Here is a 22666-nt window from a genome sequence, read left to right as displayed (position 1 = left end):
CAGTAGGAAATGGAAAGGGGCTGTAAGGAGCCCTATGTTGTGAGTTGCAGAAGCTACTGAAGGACAAGGTGGATCCAGTCAGATTGCAGAGTTGAAAATAGTTCAGCTGGCTTTGGACATTGCTGTGTAAGAGAAGTGGCCAACACTCTCCCTCTACACTGACTGGTGGAGGGTAGCAAACAGCCTGGGGATGGCTGGAAAGGTGGAAAAAGGCCAAACAGGCCAAACACGGTGTAGAGAAAAAACAGTCTGGGCTGCTGAAGAATGGGAAGACATCAGTGCCTGGGTAGAGAAGCTGACTGTTAAAATCTGTCATGTAGATGTCCCCATGCTGAAGAGTCAGGCAACAATGAACAGGTGGATCAAGCTACAAAATCAAAATGTTACAGATAAATTTGGATTGGCAACACAAGTTGTTCATAGCTAAATAGGCCCATGATGCCTCAGAACAGCAGGGCAGAGAGGCTACCTAAGAGCAGGCACAAGACTAAGAAGAGGATTTATCCATGGACAGTCTCCCAGATTATCTATGATTGTGAGATGTGCTGATAGGACAAGGGGAAATGGCTTTTCAGTGATGGAGCGTAGCTTTGTACACGTCTTCCCAGAGGAGTTGCAGGGTGCCCTATTGTTTATTTTTTTCTCCCAACATGAATATTCTGGATGTTAGGAAAATTAATCCACAAACATCAGAGGCTTATATCCAAAAAGAAGACAGAGGAGTTCTTTTACTTTATTTGAATAAAGGGAGAGGCCATGGGGCATTCCCCTGGGATCTCACAAATTTTTGGAGGATGCAGCCTCTCTTTTATCCTAATTTCCCGGCCGCATTTCCCTTCTCTCTTTCCCCATTGACTGAAGTACTTGAAAGGTACAGACTTCCCAATACACCTGATACCAAAGATTTCCCTCTAATGTATAACACTCCCTTTTAATTTTTAATTCCAATGGAATTTAGGGGGTTTTCTTCCACATTGTTTCTTTCATCTTTCAATGTCTAATATAATTTATCAGCAAACCTCAAGTTTATTTGTAAAAGCAAATATCTATTTCCATTCATCAATCAGTGGAATCCTTTCCATTGTTTCTTTTATCTCCCAGTGCAAGTTTTATCTACCAGAAGACGCACAGCTTGTTTATAAAGACAAATCCACTATTCTTCTTATGAGGTTGAATATATGAGTATAAAATCTTGGGGTGAATTGGCACGGTATGTAGATGATTTATTAATTAGCAAGTTAAGAAAGTCCTTTCCCCTCCTGTGGCGATGAGGTGCAGCCCTCAGGCAAACCAGCACAGCAAGCTGCAGTTTGTGTCTCTGCAGCTGGCTCTTTGATTGCTCCTTCCCTCCATTGCCATGCTTATACAGCCCCATCTTCCACAACTCCTCCCTTTCCCTGCCCTCGTCTCCTCCCAGATACGGAGCCAAGCCCAGGCATCATTTCCCCCTGGCTCACAGGCTGGCCGTGCCTGTGAACAGCCTTGGTGTTGCAGGTGCTGTTGGCCCACTCACCTTGGCCTTCCACGGCATTCCTGGCGCACTTTCCTAGGGTTCCTGCCAGGTTGCTCTCCCCAGAATGACCCCAGCTCTTCCTCTGAGTATCTGTGAAGTGTGACCACCTGGCACCTCAATCCCCCTTTGCTGCCTGTGAAATCTGGCTCTGCCTTAGGGCACTGGCACTCCAGTCAGGAGCCAGGAGTTTCCCTTGTCATGCTTGGGAGTTTCCCAGATGTGTTCCCTTAGCCCAGGCTCTCACCAGGCCCTAAATTAGCAGCCCATGTGCATTGCAGCACCACCCCCAAGGTATCTGCTTTTTTCCCATCCTCTTCCAAGGCTTGTGGTAGCAGGTTCCTCCAGGCCGTGGTGGCTCAGAGCACTGTCCTCTCTGACCAGGCACTTTGGAGCTCTTTGGAGCCACTGTGTCCCTTTGTGCCCCCAGGCTTGTTGTGCAGGTGTGGAATATTGAAGTCTTTACCTTGCCCAGGAATCAGAATTCAGTCAAAAAGATGGTTCCCTGTGACAATTGGCAACTTTACTTCAACCACTAGAGGAAATGAGTGTGGTCACAATAGAGCAGTGTTTTGACCCTGAGGCTGCCTTTGGATCAGCAGGCATTGCCCCGCAGAAAACACTTGCTGTGCACTGCAGCACGCCATGGAGGCTGCACATTCTTGTGCTCAAAAAGCTCTTTAAATGTTCTCTGTGTCCATATGGGCCAGAATCCAGTCATAGAAGTGCTGAGTGGAGGTGTAGACTCCTGGTCGCCTTGCTCTGCCACAGCCTTTTCCCCAGCTGGTCACTCCAACAACCCACCAGTAGTCAGCATGTTTGTCTTGGCACATGAGAGGACCACCACTGTCACCCTGCAGCAGAGCACAGAGGATTCAGGTGGTTATGGGTGACTCCTGTCAGCACAGGGGCTGTCTCCTTCTCTCGCACAGCCAGAACTTTCTTCAGGTGCTGGAGCCTCCAGAAGCTTGGCTGTGAATGGCTTGGGGTCCTGTAGGGTAGAGCTCTCTCTGTCCTCTCTGCACAGGACTCCTGGATGTGCAGAGGATGGAACTTTGGCACCTGGACCTCTTCACTGCCAAGAGCACTAGCTGGGCTTTCTGGGCTTTCTGTCACAAGGGGAGGCCTGGGCAGGCAGGTGTGGATGGGCAGTGTGTGGGAAGCCCCCACAGCAGTCAGGGGGAGCTGGGGCTGGGAGGGTGACTGAGTGGCCGGCAAAGCAGGCCCTGGGCTGTGTTGGGGTGGTGCTTCCCTGGCTGCTGGTGCTGGTGGGGGCTGAGTGGCTCATGGCACGTTCCTACCTGGCAGGTGTCGATGCCACCCTGTGGGTAACCAGCACATAAGTTGTGGGCGTGGATTTTCCCCGAGTTCCAGAAGGTGCTGTTACACAGCTGGATATTGATGAGGTGTACCTTGGCCTCCTGCAGGTGATCACTTGGAGTTTTATCTGTGAGCATAGAAAGAAACAAGCCCCCAGCACCTCCTTCCCAGTCCTTCTTCCTTGTCTGTGGAGGATCCCCTTCTGTAGGGCATAGCTTTGCCTCTACAGAGGCATGGGGTGCTGTGACCCTGCTGCCAGCCTTTGGGGAGCAGGCCAGGCCCATCTCTGCAGAGGTGTACGTCCTGTTTCCTGGCTTTGGCCTCTGCTATGGGGAAGCCCAAACCATCTCCTCAGTGTGCTGAGCTGGCTCTGGAGTCCCTCTTGAGAACTCACCTTTTGCAGTGGTGGCACCCCAGCCAGCAATCCAGCAGTTACGCGCCTGTGCCACTGACAACCCTAAGATAGCATCGGCCACACAGGCCAGCTGGACGTAGGGGCTGCAGTCAACAGGCTTGCTCAGTTCCAGCAAGGCAATGTCATTGCTCATGTCACGTCTCTGATAGTTTTCATGACGTATTAACTTCTTAATTTGGCGGACTTGTGCCCCAGGGCCTGGCTGAGTCAACTGAGTGGCCCCAATCACCACATACACCAAGCTGCTGTTACTGAAAGGCAGATAGAGAGAGAGCTGAGAGGGAGCAGAGCCATGTGCCACAGATGCCCAGCAGATGCTAGACCTTGGCTTGGAAAGGCACAGAGGGAGGAGTGCTCTGGCAGGCGCCCTTGCACATCTTAGGCTGGGGGAATGTCAAGCTGGAGTCTGCTAGGAAGCCTTGGCATGAGCCCAGGCTTCTCCAGAGCACTGTGGCAGCCTGGCTGCATGAGAGGAAAGGGGATGGGAATAGCAGGTGGTGGTGCTCACAGGGCACCTGCTGGTGTTTTGGGTATGTCCCTATTCCCTGCCCCTTCTTACAAAATGAGGTCAAAGCAGTGGGCAGCTGTGAGGACCCAATCTGCCCTGATGAGCGATCCTCCACAGAAATGCTTTGTGCCTGGTATGCTCGGATGCTGGATGCTGACCATCCACGGCCAGGCCCCTGGCTTGGCACCTGTGCCACCCACGATGCGTGTCATGCCGTGGTCATGACTATTGTACCCAGAGTCAGACACCATGGGTCGGAGGCCGCAAGTCCATCTGCAAGCAGAAAGTCATTTCCATGCTGCTTCATGGCCTGCTGTGGCTCAGGCTGAAGCTCAGCCCTCTGCCCTCCCCCAAGGCCTTGCACGCACAGCAGGCCAGGGAAGGCCATGGGGTGTGTGTCTGTCCGTGCCAGCACCTGGCTGCTGGCAACGAACTGAGGCTTCCCATGGTGGGTGGGAAGCTGCGGCCTGGCCATGGGGGACAGGTGGGTCCCCTCCAGGGAAGGCCGCAAGTGTTGCCATGGCTCCTTCCCTGGGCCTGGGCCCACTTACCCGCAGGTGTACTGGCTCTGTGCCAGCCCGGCCATGGTCAGCAGGACGAGGAGGCCAAAATAATTCATGGCTGTCAAGGCATTCCAAGTGTCAGCTGGAAGCTCTGAGGGCTCCGTGCAGCAGCACAGTCACAGCCACACTGCCCGCAGCAGTCGCGCTGCCTGTGGTGCCCTCAGCCCTGGGGCTGATGTCATGGAGGGGTGGGTTCTGTACTCTGGGCACTGTGGCCCATGTCAAGGGGGCTCTCTGAGGTAGGGACAATACCAAATCAAAGAGCCATCAAATGGTTTGGGTTGGAAGGAAGCTTGGAGGTCATTTACCTCCAACGCCCTGCCATCGGCAGGGAGGAATAGCAGTAGAGATCCCAGGGAGGGATGGGGAGGGTCTTGCACCAGACCTGGTTGCCCAGAGTGTCCAGAGCTTGGCTTGAGAACAGTACTTGAACAAACTAATGCAAGTGCCTCAGTACCCTCACAATCCGGAATTCCTTCTTATGATCTCATCTAAAGCTACCTCTGTCCCTGTAAAGCCATTGTCCCTTGTCCTGTCAGGCCCTGCCCTTGTAAGAAAGTATGGATGTGGAGAGCTTGGTTCAAACATGGCTCAAAGAAAGAGGCCATGAAAATATACAGCTGATGGAAAAGTAAAAGGCAGCTGTAAAGCAGCAGTTCCCAAGCCTGTTTCTGTAAATAACTACGTTCTCAGGCACATTTTTATAAACAGCAGGATTCTCAGGCAGTCTTCTCATAACAGGTAAACATTCTGTCCCTGGCTGTTTGGGAACAGACATGGAGGTTTTGAGAACCCTTCATATCAGGGTGAGAACACAAATCTTGGTTTCAATAAACAAACCACAGGTATTGAAAACAAAGGGAGGGGTTAGTGTTTGATCTGTAGCCTACGGTGAGCTCGAGTTTTGCAATATGTATGAACCTAATTAACACGGTTATAAAAACGTGCCTTTTGGATCAATAAATCGGAGTTCGATGCTCATCAATCGTATGGTCGTCTCCCTTCACTTCGTCATATGGAGAAATGGCTACATGACAGAGGTCTCATAGACATTCGCTTGTTAGCCGACCAGGAGCTGGGAAATTACCGAACACAGCTAGTTTGAGTTTTTGCACCTGCAAGATGGCGTGTCCTCGGGCCTAGCTGGGTGTGATGGCAGGTAGACAGAGAGACGTGGGAAATAGAGAATGTAGGCCCAAAGGAATGAAGAAGAGTTGATGGTATAGTTTAACCAATAGATTGCTTGGCTTAGAGAATATTCATAAGCTTATTATTTGCTGTATAAGTGTCTGATGCTCTCTTCAATAAATGGAACTTGCTTATGACTCATATTGAGTGTCCGACTCTCCCCTCACCGATGAATGCCTCATCCCTGACAAAAGCCTCATTCCGCAACAAATGGCGCCGGAACAGGGACTCTATAGACTCTACATACCCTACGGACTCTACAGACCCTACAGACCCTACGGACTTTACAGAAGATTTGGGCCTGCGAGCCACGGTCGGTGCAGTATTTGGGTGTCAGTCCCGACACAGCCCGAGAGGCACAGAAAGCGAGTCCTGCCTTCAGGCGACCCTATAGAGAAGTCCTAGAAAAAAGTGAAAGGGTGGGCTTTGGTGCCCTGGCGACCTCACAAGAGAGTCCAGCCGACTGAATGCTGCCAACGTCCTAGAAAGGCTGCAGCGCGCTGAATGAATGACAAGTTAAAAAGTAATACAGGGAAAAGCGGCATATAATCCTTTTAAATGATTTTTAGAAAAGTGGGGACTGTAGACTGTCCACTTGGAAAGAGAATTCCCAAGATTGCTGCATATAGACTTGCAAAAACGTGCGTTGTGGTGCTGGCGCTGCAAGTATACGCACAATAAATCAGCGACCCTGCTGTGATGGTGGCAGGAGCCGCGGCTCGGGGCGCCTGCGGGGCTGTGCCACTCCGAACTCGGCATGGGCGCTGCGCCATGGGGAGCAGCCACGACAAGCGGCTCCAAGCGGTGGCGGGCACGGGCGGCTCGCCTGGAGCAGAGCCCCGCTGCGGGGGAACCTGAGCGCCGCCGCGGGGGGAGCGGAGCCCTGCGGCACGGAGAGCGACCCGCGCCACCGCAGATGCTGCGCTGGGGCCGGCGCACGCAAAGATTAGCCTACAGCGCGTCTTCCGAAACAAGCCCAGCGCGGGGGGGTCGCCCGCTCCGACACAATCGGCGCAGAACCAGAGAGATTTTCCAGCGGGAGCGCTTCTCCCTCTGCCCCGCAGCCGGAGAGAGCCTTAGTTTCGACTTAGCAACCTAAAACAGACTGTACCTTAACAGACTGCAAGTATAGCTGCGCGGCTCAGCCGGCGCTGCCACGGACAGTGTCTCCGGCGCGCAAGGCTCGGTGCTGCCGGCCGGCGCTCGGCGGCAGAGACAACACGCGAGCCCAGCTTTTCCAGCTTCTCCGGCGCCCAAACTCGGTGTGGCCGGCCGGCGCTCGGCGAGCAACAATACGAACAGCCACAGAGCCCGAGCAAGGCGGGCGGTGCCGTGTCCGCGGTGCGGCGCGGTGCGGTGCGGTGCTCACCGGCGAGGCTGGGTGCGCGGGGCTCAGCAGCGGGCACCAGCCCGCGGCGGGGCCCGCCGTGCCCTGCTGGCAGCCTGAAGCGGCGGCGGCGACAGCGCAAAGAAGGCGCAGCGCAGTGGGGGGGGGCCCCGCCGCGGGGGCCGCGACTCGCACCGCCAGAATGCTGCGCTGCGTCCAGCAGCAGCTACGTTCACCCAAAGCATCACAGCGACACAAGTAGCGGCGGCCCCGATCCCAGGTGCCTACCAAGCGACTACTTTCCCCCTCCGCCCCGCAGCTGGGGGAAAGCTTCAGTTTTAGACCTAATAGCCGTAATAAATGTGACTCAAAAGAATCCCTACTGCAGTTAAGAGACCAGTGATGATAAATAAGCAACATCAAGGAGCGTTACTATCAGGACGCTCCTCACCTAAGTTGAAAAGATTTTTTGTTCTTCCTGGCAGAGGCTGTGCAAAAGAAATCAGCGTAGTGAATGCGTGAGCCAAATTTCAGCCGATTTAGCTTAGCATCCGTTATGCTGTCTTAAAATCACCTGTATTAACATAGACTTTAAACATCAGAAGCCCAGATAACTCAGTCGGTAGAACATCAAACTCTGAAATTGTATTTTGAAAAATTTAAAAAGGTTAAAGATGTGTTAAAGCGATTGTATAAGTAAAATGTAATAAGTGTGCTTTTTGTATTCTTTGAGCCTTGCTTAGATGTAGTAGATGTAAAAAGCAACCACTGAATTCAAAAGAATTTTTCCACAAGTATACCTTGAACAAACTCCTTATGTTTAGGTGCATTCAAGTGTGAAAATGCTGTAGCAAACACACAAAGAAAGTTGTTTTTCGCTTAGTATTTTAGAGTTAAGCCTGTAAGTTATAGTAAATTCTATATTCTATTCTATTTCTATAGTAATTTCTATCTGTTGCTAAGTAGTTTAAGTTAAAGTGTCTATTAAGTGTCATTAAATGTTAAATACTGTTAAAGTTAAGTGTTTTTAAGTTTCATTTCTGTTAAGTTTAAGTGTTATAAAATTTAAGTGAAGTTAGATTCTGTTACATTTAAATTATATTAAGTTTAATTATGTAGACTTTACAGTCAGTTGAGTTCTGTTAAGTTCTGTTAAATTTAAGTGATTTTACATGTAAGTTCTGTTGATTTGAAAATCTGTTAAGTTTAAGTTCTGTTAAGTTTTGTTAAAGTTAAAGTCTGTTAAACTTAAGTTCTGCTAAGTTTAAGCGCTGTTAAGTTTAATTTCTGTTAAGTTAAAGTGTTATTAAGTTTAAGTGATGTTAAGTTCTGTTAAGTTTAAATTATATTAAGTTATGTAGACTTTAAAGTCAGTTGAGTTCTGTTAAGTTCTGTTAAATTTAAGTGATTTTACATGTAAGTTCTGTTGATTTGAAAATCTGTTAAGTTTAAGTTCTCTTAAGGTTAAGTTTTGTTAAAGTCTGTTAAAGTAAGTTAAAGTTCTGTTGAGCTTAATTTCTGTTAAGTAAAGATAAGTTTAAGTGATGTTAAATTCTGTTAAGTTTAAATATTTTAAGTTTAAGTGTTTTAAGTTTAAGTGCTATTAGGTTTAAGTGACGTCAGATAAATTTATGCTAGATGTTTATTTTATAACTTGTGTGCGGAGTGTTGTCATGAACATCAGAGAAACTCTAGTTAAAAGAGACAATCAGAAGCATTTGTAAGTAGAGCCATTCCTGTTTGAAGCATATCTGCTGTTTGAGAATGGAAAGCAAACTTACCAGACAATCGACGCAGATGAAACCTGTGCACATGTAGTTCCTGTAGCTTATTTTTGTAAGTTGTATTAGCACACCTGAGTTTTGTTTGAGCCTTGTAGCAGCATAGAATCCTTCTTGTATTTGTTGTATAGCATATCCTATATATAGTGACAGCCTTTTCGGTTTGTCTCCCTGGCTTAGATCCCTTGTAAGAAACCTTGCTAGTTAAGAATACTGCTTGTAATGTAATAGTTATTAGAATTGCCTATTCTTGTATTACAAAGAGTGTGACGCAGTTAACCCATAGAACTTTGCTTGTTCCAAAAGAAAACGGGGGAAATGTGGAGAAATGGCTACATGACAGAGGTCACGTAGACATTCGCTTGTTAGCCGACCAGGAGCTGGGAAAGTACCGAACACAGCTAGTTTGAGTTTTTGCACCTGCAAGATGGCGTGTCCTCGGGCCTAGCTGGGTGTGATGGCAGGTAGACAGAGAGACGTGGGAAATAGAGAATGTAGGCCCAAAGGAATGAAGAAGAGTTGATGGTATAGTTTAACCAATAGATCTCTTGGCTTAGAGAATATTCATGAGCTTATTATTTGCTGTATAAGTGTCTGATGCTCTCTTCAATAAATGGAACTTGCTTATGACTCATATTGAGTGTCCGACTCTCCCCTCACCGACAAATGGCTCATCCCCGACAAAAGCCTCATTCTGCAACAAGAAAGCTCTCTGCTGCTTTCTTAGGCCCCTCTTCCTGCAGGATGAGGCTGTGCAGTCCCTGGGGCAGGCAGCAGCTGAGGAATCCATTTGGGGCAGAGAGCTGGGTGTGCAGCTGCAGTGCCAGCTGCAGATTGAGCTCTGGCTGGCAGGACCAGAGGCTGTGAACTGCCCGTGCTTTGCATAACAGAGGGCACAGGGAGCTGTGGCACTGGCCAGCATTTGAATGGACACTGAGCACTGCAGCAGGAGCTGGTGGCTCTTTATGGACCGTGACATCTGTGAGTCTGCTGGGGGAATCCTGAGGCTGAATGGGTATGGAAACCTGCTCTGACTGGGTGAGAGTGGTGTGGGTAGGGAATCAAACAGGGCAACCATTGGCTCATTGGAGCCACCTGCGCTTCCAAAATGGTCACCCAGTGGAGTTTCCTCAGCACTTTGGCCTCCCAGATGGGACCTTAGAGCCTTGCTCTTCCAAAGATGCAATTGCTGGCAGCAGGTGAGTTCACCTGGGATCTTTAGAGCAAGAAGGAGCCAAATGGGGAGTGTTACAATTTCATGTGCAAACTCTGTGTAAATTATACGGGTGCATTGAAACTTTCTATTGTTGTGGCATTTGGTGCAGATTTGGTGAAATCACTGGTAGAGGGTGGAGAAGGCACACACAGCATGATCAGTGTAAGGCAGCCACAGAGGAGTTGTGGAGACCCCCATAATATATGAGGTGGGAGGCCCTGAGTCTCTGCTAGGACACTTGAGTCTCTGTTCAATGTCTTTTGGAGACAGGCAGAGGGAGAGCCTTGTGTCCCTCGTGCCAGGGTGCTAGTGCCCCTGGGCTCACACAGTAGGGGGTGGAAGTCCCTTTTTGGCATGAAAAAGGAGTTTCATATCCCTAGTGATTTTTGACATGATGGGAAATATTCTTGTTGTAGTTCAGAGGACACCTGTGGCTGAGCTTGTGTAACATTGACAGAAATTCTTATGGGCAGAATTTTGCCAAGACAGCACAGTAAAGTTGTGCCAGGGCAATAGGTTGATTCTAAGCTGGTCTCCTCACTGGGCAGGGTAATGGCCTTCTGCTGCCTTGAGTGACACTCTTGCACTCAGTCTCTTTAGTAAGCCGGCAGCCCCTAACTCAAGTCAGGGTGCAGGGACCAGTACAGATGGATGGTTCTTCTCAGCAAAGCCCATATTAACACAAAGGGAAGAGTGCCACCTGCTGTGAGGCAGGACTCCATTGGCCTGGAAGCCAAGAGAATGAAGTTGGCACATGTCTTCCCGAAGGCATTCCAAGATCCTGTACCATTCCACCCGACCTTGCCCCCTGCAGCCCTCATTATCAAAATTTGATTGAAAGGATTTAGAATTAGGGCACAAATGTGTACAGTTTGTAGATGATTTGTTAATTAACAAGTGGAGAAAAGAAATTTCTTTCCCATCCTGTGGTGAATATCTACAGCCCTCAGGCAAACCAGCACAGCAAGCTGCAGTTTGTGTCTCTGCAGCTGGCTCTTTGATTGCTCCTTCCCTCCATTGCCATGCTTATACAGCCCTCTCATCTTCCACAACTCCTCCCTTTCCCTGCCCTCGTCTCCTCCCAGATACGGAGCCAAGCCCAGGCATCATTTCCCCCTGGCTCACAGGCTGGCCATGCCTGTGAACAGCCTTGGTGTTGCAGGTGCTGTTGGCCCACTCACCTTGGCCTTCCACGGCATTCCTGGCGCACTTTCCTAGGGTTCCTGCCAGGTTGCTCTCCCCAGAATGACCCCAGCTCTTCCTCTGAGTATCTGTGAAGTGTGACCACCTGGCACCTCAATCCCCCTTTGCTGCCTGTGAAATCTGGCTCTGCCTTAGGGCACTGGCACTCCAGTCAGGAGCCTGGAGTTTCCCTTGTCATGCTTGGGAGTTTCCCAGATGTGTTCCTTTAGCCCAGGCTCCCACCAGGCCCTAAATTAGCAGCCCATGTGCATTGCAGCACCACCCCCAAGGTATCTGCTTTTTTCCTATCCTCTTCCAAGGCTTGTGGTAGCAGGTTCCTCCAGGCCGTGGTGGCTCAGAGCACTGTCCTCTCTGACCAGGCACTTTGGAGCTCTTTGGAGCCACTGTGTCCCTTGGTGCCCCCAGACTCATTCTGCAGGTACAGAATATTGAAGTCTTTACCTTGCCCAGGAATCAGAATTCAGTCATAAAGATGGTTCCCTGTGACAATTGGCAACTTTACTTCAACCACTAGAGGAAATGAGTGTGGTCACAATAGAGCAGGGTTTTGACCCTGAGGCTGCCTTTGGATCAGCAGGCATTGCCCCGCAGAAAACACTTGCTGTGCACTGCAGCACGCCATGAAGGCTGCCCAAAAAGCCTCCTTTTTGAGCATCCTTGTGCTCAAAAAGCTCTTTAAACGTTCTCTGCATCCATATGGGCCAGAATCCAGTCATAGAAGTACTGAGTGGAGGTGTAGATTCCAGGCCGCTTTGCTCTGGCACAGCCTCTTCCCCAGCTGGTCACTCCAACAACCCAGAAGAAGTCGCTGTCTTTCTCCTGGCACATGAGAGGACCACCACTGTCACCCTGCAGCAGAGCACAGAGGATTCAGGTAGTTATGGGTGGCTCCTGTCAGCACAGGGGCTGTCTCGTTCTCTCGCACAACCCCTGTCAGAGCTGTATCCAGGCACTTGAGCCTACAGAAATCTAAGTGCAAGTGGCTTGGGGTCCTGTAGGGTAGGGCTTTCTTTGTCCTCTCTGCACAGGGCTTCTGGAGGTGAAGAGGATGGAACTTTGGCACCTGGACCTCTGGGCTACAAGAAGGACTAGCTGGGCTCTCTAGCACAAGGGGAGGCCTGGGCAGGCAGGTGTGGATGGGCAGTGTGTGGGAAGCCCCCACAGCAGTCAGGGGGAGCTGGGGCTGGGAGGGTGACTGAGTGGCCGGGCAAAGCAGGCCCTGGGCTGTGTTGGGGTGGTGCTTCCCTGGCTGCTGGTGCTGCCGGGGGCTGAGTGGCTCATGGCATGTTCCTACCTGGCAGGTGTCGATGCGGCCCTGTGGGTAACCAGCACACACATTGTGGGTGTGGACCTTCCCTGCGTACCAGCCAGTGCTGTTGCAGAGCTGGAGATCGATGAGCTGGACCTTGGCCTCTTGCAGGACATCACTTGAGTTTTGAGCTGTGAGCAGAGAAATAAATGATAACCCTGTAGGTCCTTGCCAATCCTGCTCTGCTGCTTTAGGGGGATCTCCTTTCCCAGGGTTTGGTTTTGCCTCTGCAGAGGCACTGGGGCTCTGTGACCCTGTTTCCAGCCTTTGAGGAGCAGGCCAGGCCCATATCTGTAGAGGTGTACATCCTGCAGCCTGGGTATGGCCTCTGCTGTGGGGAAGCCCAAGCCTCCTCCTCAGAGGGCTGGAGTCTCTCTTGGGAACTCACCTCTTGCAGCAGTGGCACCCCAGCCGGCCACCCAGCAGTTTTGCAGCTCTGACAGGCTTAGGACGGGGTCAGCCACACAGGCCACCTGGACGTAGGGGTTGCAGTCAACAGGCTTGTTCAGTTTCAGCAAGGCAATGTCATTACTTTTGTCACTTGGATTATAGTTTTCATGACGTATTAACTTCTTAATCCGTCTCAGTTGTGCTCCAGGTCCTGGCTTAGTCAACTGAGTGGCGCCAATCACCAGATACACCACGCCAATTTTCCTGGAAAGTACATGTAGAGAGGGCTGAGAGGGAGCAGAGCCATGTGCCACAGCAGTCCAGCAGTTGCCAGACCTCTGCTTGGAAAGGCACAGAGGGAGGAGTGCTCTGGCAGGTGTGAGTGCCCTTGCACATCTTAGGCTGGGGGAAAGTCAAGCTGGAGTCTGCTAAGAAGCCTTGGCACGAGCCCAGGCTTCTCCTGAGCACTGTGGCAGCCTGGCTGCATGAGAGGAAAGGGCATGGGAGTAGCAGGTGGTGCTGCTGGCAGGGCATCTGCTGGTGCTGTGGACATGTCCCCATTTCTGGCATCTCTTTACCTGACGGGGTCAAAGCAGTGGGCTGCTGTGAGAACCCACTCTGCAGTGATGAGAGAGCCTCCACACAGGTGTCTTGTGCCTGGTATTGCAGGATGTTTAAGGCTGACGATCCAGGGCCAGGCCCCTGGCTTGGCATCTGCACCACCCACGACACGTGTAGTACCGCTGTCATGATCCAGGTACTCATACTCATACACCATGGGTCGGAGCCCACAAACCCCTCTGCAAGCAGAAAGTCATTTCCATGCTGCTTCATGGCCTGCTGTGGCTCAGGCTGAAGCTCAGCCCTCTGCCCTCCCCCAAGGCCTTGCACGCACAGCAGGCCAGGGAAGGCCATGGGGTGTGTGTCTGTCCGTGCCAGCACCTGGCTGCTGGCAATGAACTGAGGCTTCCCATGGTGGGTGGGAAGCTGCGGCCTGGCCATGGGGGACAGGTGGGTCCCCTCCAGGGAAGGCCGCAAGTGTTGCCATGGCTCCTTCCCTGGGCCTGGGCCCACTTACCCGCAGTTGTCCCATGTCCCATGCGACAGCCCGGCCATGGTCAGCAGGACGAGGAGGCCGAGCCAATTCATGTCTGCCAGAGGCACGAGTCAGCTGCAAGCACTGAGAGCTCCGTGCAGCAGCACAGTCACAGCCACACTGCCCACAGTAGCTGTGCTGCCCGTGGTGCCCTTGGTCCTGGCGCTGATGTCACAGAGCAGGGGGTTCTGTGTTCCGGGCACTATGGGGTCATGTGGCACCGGGACCCACTGGGGGACGGGAAAAATGGAATCGATGAGCCACAAAATGGTTTGGGCTGGAAGGGACCTTGGTGATCATTTAGCTCCAACTCCCTTGCGTTGGGCACAGAGGGGTGGCCTTCACTAGAACCAGTTGTCCAGAGCCTGGCTCAGAAGTTTGAACGAACACCTGAACACTTTGAGGAATGGGGCATCCACAGGTGCTCTGGGCAACCTGTGCCTTTGCCTCAGTACTGTCACAATCAAGATTTCCTTCCTATGATCCCAGCTGAAGCTACCCTTACTGTAGCACGACGTCCCTAATGTGGGAATAATGAGCATTTGACTCCACGATTCAGAAGGCTGATCAATCGCTTTATTATACTATACAATACTATACTATACTATACTATACTATACTATACTATACTATTAAGAAAAACCCATTGCCCTTGCCAGACTGTCATGACACACCCATGGATCCAATTGGTCAATGCATCCAAAATATCATCACCAGAGTTCAATTTAAAAAATCACCGTTTGGTAAAAAAATCTCCATAACACATTCCACATGTGCACGACAACATGTGCAGCAAGTGGAGATAAGAATTGTTTCTCATTCTTTTCTCTGAGCTTTCCCACAGTTTCCCAGGAAAATACTGGGACAGAGCTATGTCTCTGTTTAGAGGATATGTGATTACCAATACCCTCTGTGCCTGTAAAGCCATTGTCCCTTGTCCTATCAGGACCTGCCCTTGTAAGAAGGCTCTCTGCTGCTTTCTTAGGCCCCTCTTCCTGCAGGATGAGGCTGTGCAGTCCCTGGGGCAGGCAGCAGCTGAGGAATCCATTTGGGGCAGGGAGCTGGGTGTGCAGCTGCAGTGCCAGCTGCAGATTGAGCTCTGGCTGGCAGGACCAGAGGCTGTGAACTGCCCGTGCTTTGCATAACAGAGGGCACAGGGAGCTGTGGCACTGGCCAGCATTTGAATGGACACTGAGCACTGCAGCAGGAGCTGGTGGCTCTTTATGGACCATGACATCTGTGAGTCTGCTGGGGGAATCCTGAGGCTGAATGGGTATGGAAACCTGCTCTGACTGGGTGAGAGTGGTGTGGGTAGGGAATCAAACAGGGCAACCATTGGCTCATTGGAGCCACCTGCGCTTCCAAAATGGTCACCCAGTGGAGTTTCCTCAGCACTTTGGCAGCCCAGATGGGAGCCAAGGGCTGCTGGAGCCTCCGTCCTTCAGAGCAGGTACTGGTGATGTCACCTGGGATCTTTAGAGCAGGAAGCAGCCAAATGGAAGCGTTACAATTTTGTGTGTAGACTCTGTGTAAATTATGAGGGTGCATTTGAGCCTCTCTATTGTTGTGGCATTTGGTGCAGATTTGGTGAAATCACTGGTAGAGGGTGGAGAAGGCACGCACAGCATGATCAGTGTAAGGCAGCGACAGAGGAGTTGTGGAGGCCCCTGTAAGACGACAGGTGGGGGGCCCTGAGTCTCTGCTAGGACACTTGAGTCTCTGTTCAATGTCTTTTGGAGACAGGCACAGGGAGAGCCTTGTGTTCCTCATGCCACACAATGGGTGCTAGGGTCCCCGGGCACACACAGAAGGGGGTGGAAGTCCCTTCACAAGGGACTCCTTCAGAAAGGGGTTTCACGTGCTTCGAGGTGTTTGATGTGATGGGAAGTATCCCTGGTTTATTTAGGGGAAGAGATGCCCGTGACTGAGGTTGCACAGAACTGGGAGAAATTGTTTGGGCAGCAGAATCTTGCCAAGACAACACAGTAAGGTTGTTCCAGGATGGTTGGGTGGCTCTAAGCTGGTCTGCTCACTGGACAGGGTAATGGCCATCCCCAACCCTGAGTGACACTCTTGCACTTCCCTGGTCTTTAGTGACTGTCAAACTTTAGTGGTTTGACTGGAAATGGGACATCTGGGATATGTTGTTTTGCTGTGGTTACCAACGGGTGTTCAGATTTTAAGATGAGCACCTGGTTTGACCAGTGGGGCATTGGATCTGCCTCTTGAGACTACAAACCCAAGGAGTTAAAAGCGAGGCTCTTGTCCTTCAGAGCCCTCTTGGGATTTCCGGAGTGAAGGGTTGGGCCTCCCTCCCCCGGCCCAGTTGCTGCTGGGCTGGGGGAGGGGAAAGCCACGTGGCCCATTTACGGTAGGCCCGGATTCGGTGGAAGGGTGGGGGGGCATCGAGCGACCTGCTTACCCTCCCCCTTTTTGGAGATGAAGAGAATGCAGCCCGTGCTGGAACTGTTATCTTGAAACTTGATATCATGTGCCGGCAGCACGGCTGGGAGGAGCGGGGTGGGGGGGCTGTGAGCAGCCCAGCGGCCTGGGAGAGCTTTTAGCTCTTGTGGACAGTGAGAACTTCACGGAACATTACCTTTCCTAGGAAAGGGATAAGGGTGGAAGATGAAGGAAGAAACAGGCCAGTAAGGGGGTCTGGCAAAGAGAAAGAGAGATGTTGAAGAAATGGGGGAAGATGGAGTGGCCACTTTGCTGGACTCTTTTGTTGTAGATCCATGGACTGTTTCCTGGTGATACAGAGGCTGCATTGCAGGGGGAGCGGAGGCTCGGAGCCAGGAGAGTTTGGTGTTGAGACCCCTCGGCCCCAGGGGGTGTAGAAGAAATGGGGGGGACAAAGGTCCCAGAGATGAGAGTGTGCTCTGCTTGGAACGAGACGAGGCATCCTTAAAAAGGCCCACCCTGAAAGCAGGCCTCTGCCTCATCCCATGCCTGGTGGTGAGAGCACCTTGGCATGGAAAGGAGATGTCACGAGATAGCAGGACTCCGGGCGGTGCTAATTGTGACAAGAAGTCTGTGGTACGAGGAATGACTCCGTCTACTCTTCATAAGCTGAAGATTTGATTTTCTAAAGGGTGGTGCCAGACCGATGTGGATAATTTTGGGAAATGAATTGTAATGGGATCTGGAGGAGGAGGGGGAAGTGTTTCTGTGTAGTTTTCATTCTTCTTGTGATTTTTTTTTTCTTTTTTTTTTGTGTGTGTGTGTAGTTTAGTAATTGTGTGTAGTTTAGTTAATAAACTTTTCTTTATGTTTAAGTTGGAGCCTGCTTTGCTTATTCCTGCTCACATCTCACAGCAGATATCAGGTGGAGGGCAGACTCATGGGGGCTCTGGCTTTGCCAGGCCCAAACCAGTGACCAGGCAGCCTCTGAAATTTACTTCAGGAAATATTTGAAGAAGCTTAAGTCAGGGAGGCAGGGACCAGTACAGACATGGGGTGGTTCTTCTCAGCCCAGCCCATTTTGATTAAGACAAATGGAGGAGTGCCACCCACTGTGAGATAGGATTCCATTGGCCTGGTGATGCCAGATAGATTTTTGCCTTTTCTCTTTTATGTATTCTCTGTATTCTTTACACATATATTTGTAGCTCTGTTGTTGTATCCGTGGCGAGTTTTCTTAGTACTTTTCCCTACCTTTTGTCTAAGTAGAAAGACAAAACATATTTCAGACCTCCAAGCCCTGCAGAGTACAAGGCAACTAAACTTATATTTGTTCATCCTGGAAACCAAGTCTGGAAACAGCTCTTTGAGACATATTTTCATAAGCAAGGTTTAGTTTCCATCTGAGTGGAAGAGGATTTAGAGAGTGTTGAACTGAGGGAGGAGTTACTTCACCATGTGTGGCCCAAATTGGTGATTTTTGTCAAATATGCTAATTTATTAAGCTTATAAAACTGCATTCACCTCATGTAGGGGAGGAATTCTATGGTCATTTGCCATATCTGCTACTGGAGGCCTCCAATAAAGATGAGCCTTTATATTACCTCCTATGTCAAAAGTGTGGTTTTTTATTATTTTGTTCTAGGTTCTTTAAGGCATCACTTGAAGCCAAGAAAAATATCCAAAGCAGGCGGAGTGACAACCAGCCCAAGGCATTTTGAAGCATTCTATTAGATGGTGAAAGTCAATGTTCACTTGCTTTCACCTGTAAAAGACAGGTGAAAACTGCCTCCAACAAGTCTACCCCATGGCATTCCAGAAGCCTCTACCATTCCCCCCTTCCCCATCCAAGAGTATCAAAGTTTGATTGAAAAGGATATAAAAATTTGGTGCAAATTTGTACAGTTTGTAGATGATTTGTTAATTAGTGAGTTAAGAAGATTCTTTCCCATCCTGTGGTGATTATCTACAGCCCTCAGGCAAACCAGCACAGCAAGCTGCAGTTTGTGTCTCTGCAGCTGGCTCTTTGATTGCTCCTTCCCTCCATTGCCACGCTTATACAGCCCTCTCATCTTCCACAACTCCTCCCTTTCCCTGCCCGTGTCTCCTCCCAGATACGGAGCCAAGCCCAGGCATCATTTCCCCCTGGCTCACAGGCTGGCCGTGCCTGTGAACAGCCTTGGTGTTGCAGGTGCTGTTGGCCCACTCACCTTGGCCTTCCACGGCATTCCTGGCGCACTTTCCTAGGGTTCCTGCCAGGCTGCTCTCCCCAGAATGACCCCAGCTCTTCCTCTGAGTATCTGTGAAGTGTGACCACCTGGCACCTCAATCCCCCTTTGCTGCCTGTGAAATCTGGCTCTGCCTTAGGGCACTGGCACTCCAGTCAGGAGCCAGGAGTTTCCCTTGTCATGCTTGGGAGTTTCCCAGATGTGTTCCCTTAGCCCAGGCTCTCACCAGGCCCTAAATTAGCAGCCCATGTGCATTGCAGCACCACCCCCAAGGTATCTGCTTTTTTCCTATCCTCTTCCAAGGCTTGAGGTAGCAGGTTCCTCCAGGCCGTGGTGGCTCAGAGCACTGTCCTCTCTGGCCAGGCACTCTGGCTGTGAGTGGCTCTTTGGAGCTACTGTCTCTTTGTGCCTGGCACATCTGCCCTCACGCTCATTCCGCAGTTGCCAGTTGTGGCAGACCTTACTTTGCCCAGCAGTTGGAATTGCACTGATAAGAGGGTTCCCTGTGACCAGAGGCACTTTACTTCAACACCTAAGTAATCTCCAGTGTCTGTGTGCACACAGGAATGTGGTCAGGATAGAGCAGGGTTTTGACCCTGAGGCTGCCTTTGCATTTCCCCAGCAGAAAATACTTGTTGTGCACTGCAATGTGCTTTGGATTCTGCCCATCTTGTGGTTCAGGAAGCACTTCCAAATGGGCTCAGCCCCATCTGGGCAAGAATCCAGTCATAGAAGTGCTGAGTGGAGGTGTAGACTGCAGGCAGGTTTGCTCTGGCGCAGCCTCTTCCCCCGGTGGTTATTCCAATGACCCACCAGTAGGCAGCGTTGTTGTCCTGGCACATGAGAGGACCACCACTGTCACCCTGCAGCAGAGCACAGAGGATTAGGTGGCGCTGGGTGACTGTGTCAGCACAGGCGCTGTCTCCTTCTCTCTCACAGCCCCTGCCAGAGTTGTATTCAGGTGCCTGAGCCTCCAGAAGCTTGGCTGTGAACAGCTTGGGGTCCTGTAAATTAGCGCTCTCTCTGTCCTCTCTGCACAGGACTCCTGGATGTGCAGAGGATGGAACTTTGGCACCTGGACCTCTTCACTGCCAAGAGCACTAGCTGGGCTTTCTGGGCTTTCTGTCACAAGGGGAGGCCTGGGCAGGCAGGTGTGGATGGGCAGTGTGTGGGAAGCCCCCACAGCAGTCAGGGGGAGCTGGGGCTGGGAGGGTGACTGAGTGGCCGGGCAAAGCAGGCCCTGGGCTGTGTTGGGGTGGTGCTTCCCTGGCTGCTGGTGCTGCTGGGGGCTGAGTGGCTCATGGCATGCTCCTACCTTGCAGGTGCCGACGCCGCCCTCTGGGTAACCAGCACACAAGTTGTGGGTGTGGATTTCCCCTGCATTCCAGCCAGTGCTGTTGCAGAGCTGGAGATCGATGAGCTGGACCTTGGCCTCCTGCAGGTGATCACTTGAGTCTGTATCTGTGAGCAGAGAAAGTAATGAACTCCCAGCAGCTCCTTGCCAGTTCTCCCACTCCCCTGTCTGGAGGGGATACCCTTCCCTTGGTTGCTTTGCCTCTGCAGGGGCACTGGGGCTCTGTGACCCTGCTGCCAGCCTTTGGGGAGCAGGCCAGGCCCATCTCTGCAGTGGTGTACATCCTGCAGCCTGGGTACGGCTTCTGCTGTGGGGAAGCCCAAGCTGTCTCCCCAGTGTGCTGAGCTAGCTCTGCAGGCAGGAGTCTCTCTTGGGAACTCACCTTCTTCTGAGGTTAAACCCCAACCAGCAACCCAGCAGTTTTGCAGCTCTGAGACTCTTATGGTGGGGTCAGCCACACAGGCCAACTGGATGTAAGGGCTGCACTGGACAGGCTCATTCAGTTCTAGTAAGGCAATATCATTACTTTTATCATTTCTGTTATATTTTTCGTGACGAAATAGCTTCTTAATCTTGCGCACTTGTGCCCCAGGGCCCGGCTGAGTCAACTGGGTGGCCCCAATCACCAAATTCAAGATGCCAATTTCCCTGAAAGGAAGATGAAGAGGGGGCTGAGAGGGAGCAGAGCCATGTGCCACAGCAGCCCAGCAGTTGTCAGACCTCTGCTTGGCAAGGCACAGAGGGAGGAGTGCTTTGGCCTTCGCACACCTTAGGCTGGGGGAATGTCAAGCTGGAGGCTGTTAGGAAGCCTTGGCACGAGCCCAGGCTTCTCCTGAGCACTGTGGCAACCTGGCTGCCTGAGAGGAAAGGGCATGGGAGTAGCAGGTGGTGCTGCTGGCAGGGCACCTGCTGGTGCTGTGGAGATGTTCCCATTCCCTGCTCCTCCTTACTCGATCCTGTTAAAGCAGTGGGCTGCTGTGAGGACCCACTCTGCACTGACGAGGGACCCTCCACACAGATGTTTCAGGCGTGGCATCCAGGGGTGTTGGATGCTGACCATCCATGGCCATGCCCCTGGCTTAGCATCTGCACCACCCACGACGCGTGTCATGCTGTCATCATGAGGTATGGAGTCAGACACCATGGGTCGGAGGCCGCAAGTCCATCTGCAAGCAGAAAGAAATTTCCATGCTGCTTCATGGCCTGCTGTGGCTCAGGCTGAAGCTCAGCCCTCTGCCCTCCCCAAGGCCTTGCACGCACAGCAGGCCAGGGAAGGCCATGGGGTGTGTGTCTGTCCGTGCCAGCACCTGGCTGCTGGCAACGAACTGAGGCTTCCCATGGTGGGTGGGAAGCTGCGGCCTGGCCATGGGGGACAGGTGGGTCCCCTCCAGGGAAGGCCGCAAGTGTTGCCATGGCTCCTTCCCTGGGCCTGGGCCCACTTACCCGCAGGTGTCCCATGTCCCGTGCACCAGCCCGGTCACGGTCAGCAGGACGAAGACACTGAGCCAATTCATGTCTGCCAGAGGCACGAGTCAGCTGCAAGCACTGAGAGCTCCGTGCAGCAGCACAGTCACAGCCGCACTGCCCACAGCAGCTGTGCTGCCCGTGGTGCCTCAGGGCTGATGTCACGGAGAGGCGGGTTCCATGTTCTGGGTACTGTGAGGATCTGTGGCTCGGGGGTCATGGAGGGAGGAATAACATTGAATCAAAGAACCATAGAATGGTTTTGGATACAAGGGACCTTGGAGATCCTCTAGGTCTGACCCTCCTGCCATTGGCAGAGAGGGACAGCTTGTACTAGACACTTTTGCTCAGACCCTGGCTCAGAAACTTGTTCTCATGCGCTTTGAGTGATGGGGCATCCACAGCTGCTCTGGGCAACCCATTTTGGCGCCTCCGCAACCTCATAGTCAAGAAGTTCTTCCTAATATCTAATCTAAACCTACTCTCTCTCCTTTTGAAGCCTTTCCCTTTTGTAATTTCTTGTGTTGACCCCAAATAAATAATTACCTGGATTTTATATAGTGTACATCTGTATATAGCCTAATTATTTATTTTTATAAACTGCATTAAAACCTTTGTTCAGCAGCATATATTCCAATGCAAATTATTATTCTTACTGGAAATGTATTGTTAATTTTGGCTATCAAGTGTTTATCTGTATTTCTTTAGGAACTTTGCTTAAAATTGTCAGATGTTTTTCAAAACAGTTTTGTTTTCTGTAGCCATCCATATATGTATAATGAATCATTAAAAATTTGGAACTATTGAAGTTATAACAAACACATGAAGAGTTATTGCATACCCAAAGTGTTAATATGAGTTTATATGCACTCAAGACTGTCTTGAAATATCAGGTTATTTGCTGAGTATTCATTGCCTTATTTTATGCTTTCACTGGTATCTTGGTAGTTTTTAACTTGACTTCATGTACAGCAAACCAGACAGAGATATGACAGTCTTACACTGTTCACTATTCTCTAATGAGGAAAGTTTTCATAATGTCATGAAAGCTTCACTAAAGAATGTCAAACCATGTTGTTAATTTAATTTCTTCCATACTCTTTATTAATTCAGTTGACATTACTAGTGACTGTGCATGTTGCAATTCTAAAATGTCATTAAACAGTTTTGTTTACAGGCTTTATAAGTTTACTTAGAGCATCTGCAAATTCACCAGCCTCTTGTCACAACTTTTCCCACACCGTGACCTTGTTTTTGAAGAGGATCCTTCGTATTACTCCACATCATTTAATTCTATGCTTGTTCAGAAAAACAGGATTGAACAACTCTCTATTGAATAACCACAGGATTATTCATCTGCGTAAATTCAAGTCTAACCTGTGTATTGCCTG

At 50.8% G+C, this 22666-nt stretch overlaps 3 protein-coding genes across 3 annotated transcripts; all 3 read right to left on the bottom strand.

Annotated features, from left to right (window-relative positions):
* Window positions 1–2066: 2066 nt before the first annotated feature.
* LOC134416789 (acrosin-like) lies at window positions 2067–4372 on the bottom strand. The gene is made up of 5 exons (XM_063153491.1): window positions 4305–4372; window positions 3805–4026; window positions 3225–3496; window positions 2812–2957; window positions 2067–2364 (listed from the first exon to the last, which is right to left on the bottom strand). Exons 1-5 carry the CDS (start codon window positions 4370–4372, stop codon window positions 2191–2193), a joined length of 882 nt encoding a protein of 293 aa, XP_063009561.1. The 3' UTR covers window positions 2067–2190.
* Window positions 4373–11706: 7334 nt separating this feature from the next.
* LOC134416590 (acrosin-like) lies at window positions 11707–13879 on the bottom strand. The gene is made up of 5 exons (XM_063153351.1): window positions 13809–13879; window positions 13309–13530; window positions 12729–12994; window positions 12326–12471; window positions 11707–11880 (listed from the first exon to the last, which is right to left on the bottom strand). Exons 1-5 carry the CDS (start codon window positions 13877–13879, stop codon window positions 11707–11709), a joined length of 879 nt encoding a protein of 292 aa, XP_063009421.1.
* A 4900-nt stretch (window positions 13880–18779) lies between these two features.
* LOC134416788 (acrosin-like) lies at window positions 18780–21325 on the bottom strand. Its single transcript, XM_063153490.1, has 5 exons — window positions 21255–21325; window positions 20762–20977; window positions 20194–20459; window positions 19773–19918; window positions 18780–19320 (listed from the first exon to the last, which is right to left on the bottom strand). The coding sequence occupies exons 1-5, from the start codon at window positions 21323–21325 to the stop codon at window positions 19135–19137; spliced, it is 885 nt and encodes a 294-aa protein (XP_063009560.1). The 3' UTR covers window positions 18780–19134.
* Window positions 21326–22666: the final 1341 nt, after the last annotated feature.

Source organism: Melospiza melodia, chromosome 3 (assembly GCF_035770615.1).
Source record: "Melospiza melodia melodia isolate bMelMel2 chromosome 3, bMelMel2.pri, whole genome shotgun sequence".
Taxonomy (NCBI): Eukaryota; Metazoa; Chordata; class Aves; order Passeriformes; family Passerellidae; genus Melospiza; species Melospiza melodia.
Note: the sequence above shows the minus strand (reverse complement) of the source record. Positions and strands in the feature narration are given on the sequence as shown.

What these genes read in the sequence shown, in the direction of transcription:
- LOC134416789 (XM_063153491.1), bottom strand. Translation starts at nt 4,372, where the DNA reads ATGAATTATTTTGGCCTCCTCGTCCTGCTGACCATGGCCGGGCTGGCA. An exon ending in CAGAGCCAGTACACCTGCGG is followed by an intron (nt 4,027 to 4,304) that starts GTAAGTGGGCCC and finishes TTCTGCTTGCAG; the next exon opens with ATGGACTTGCGGCCTCCGAC. An exon ending in GTGGCATCGACACCTGCCAG is followed by an intron (nt 2,365 to 2,811) that starts GTAGGAACGTGC and finishes GCTCTGCTGCAG; the next exon opens with GGTGACAGTGGTGGTCCTCT.
- LOC134416590 (XM_063153351.1), bottom strand. Translation starts at nt 13,879, where the DNA reads ATGAATTGGCTCGGCCTCCTCGTCCTGCTGACCATGGCCGGGCTGTCG. An exon ending in GGGACATGGGACAACTGCGG is followed by an intron (nt 13,531 to 13,808) that starts GTAAGTGGGCCC and finishes TTCTGCTTGCAG; the next exon opens with AGGGGTTTGTGGGCTCCGAC. An exon ending in GGGTGCCACTGCTGCAAGAG is followed by an intron (nt 12,472 to 12,728) that starts GTGAGTTCCCAA and finishes CTCTGCTCACAG; the next exon opens with CTCAAAACTCAAGTGATGTC.
- LOC134416788 (XM_063153490.1), bottom strand. Translation starts at nt 21,325, where the DNA reads ATGAATTGGCTCAGTGTCTTCGTCCTGCTGACCGTGACCGGGCTGGTG. An exon ending in CACTGCTTTAACAGGATCGA is followed by an intron (nt 20,460 to 20,761) that starts GTAAGGAGGAGC and finishes TCTTCCTTTCAG; the next exon opens with GGAAATTGGCATCTTGAATT. An exon ending in GCGGCGTCGGCACCTGCAAG is followed by an intron (nt 19,321 to 19,772) that starts GTAGGAGCATGC and finishes GCTCTGCTGCAG; the next exon opens with GGTGACAGTGGTGGTCCTCT.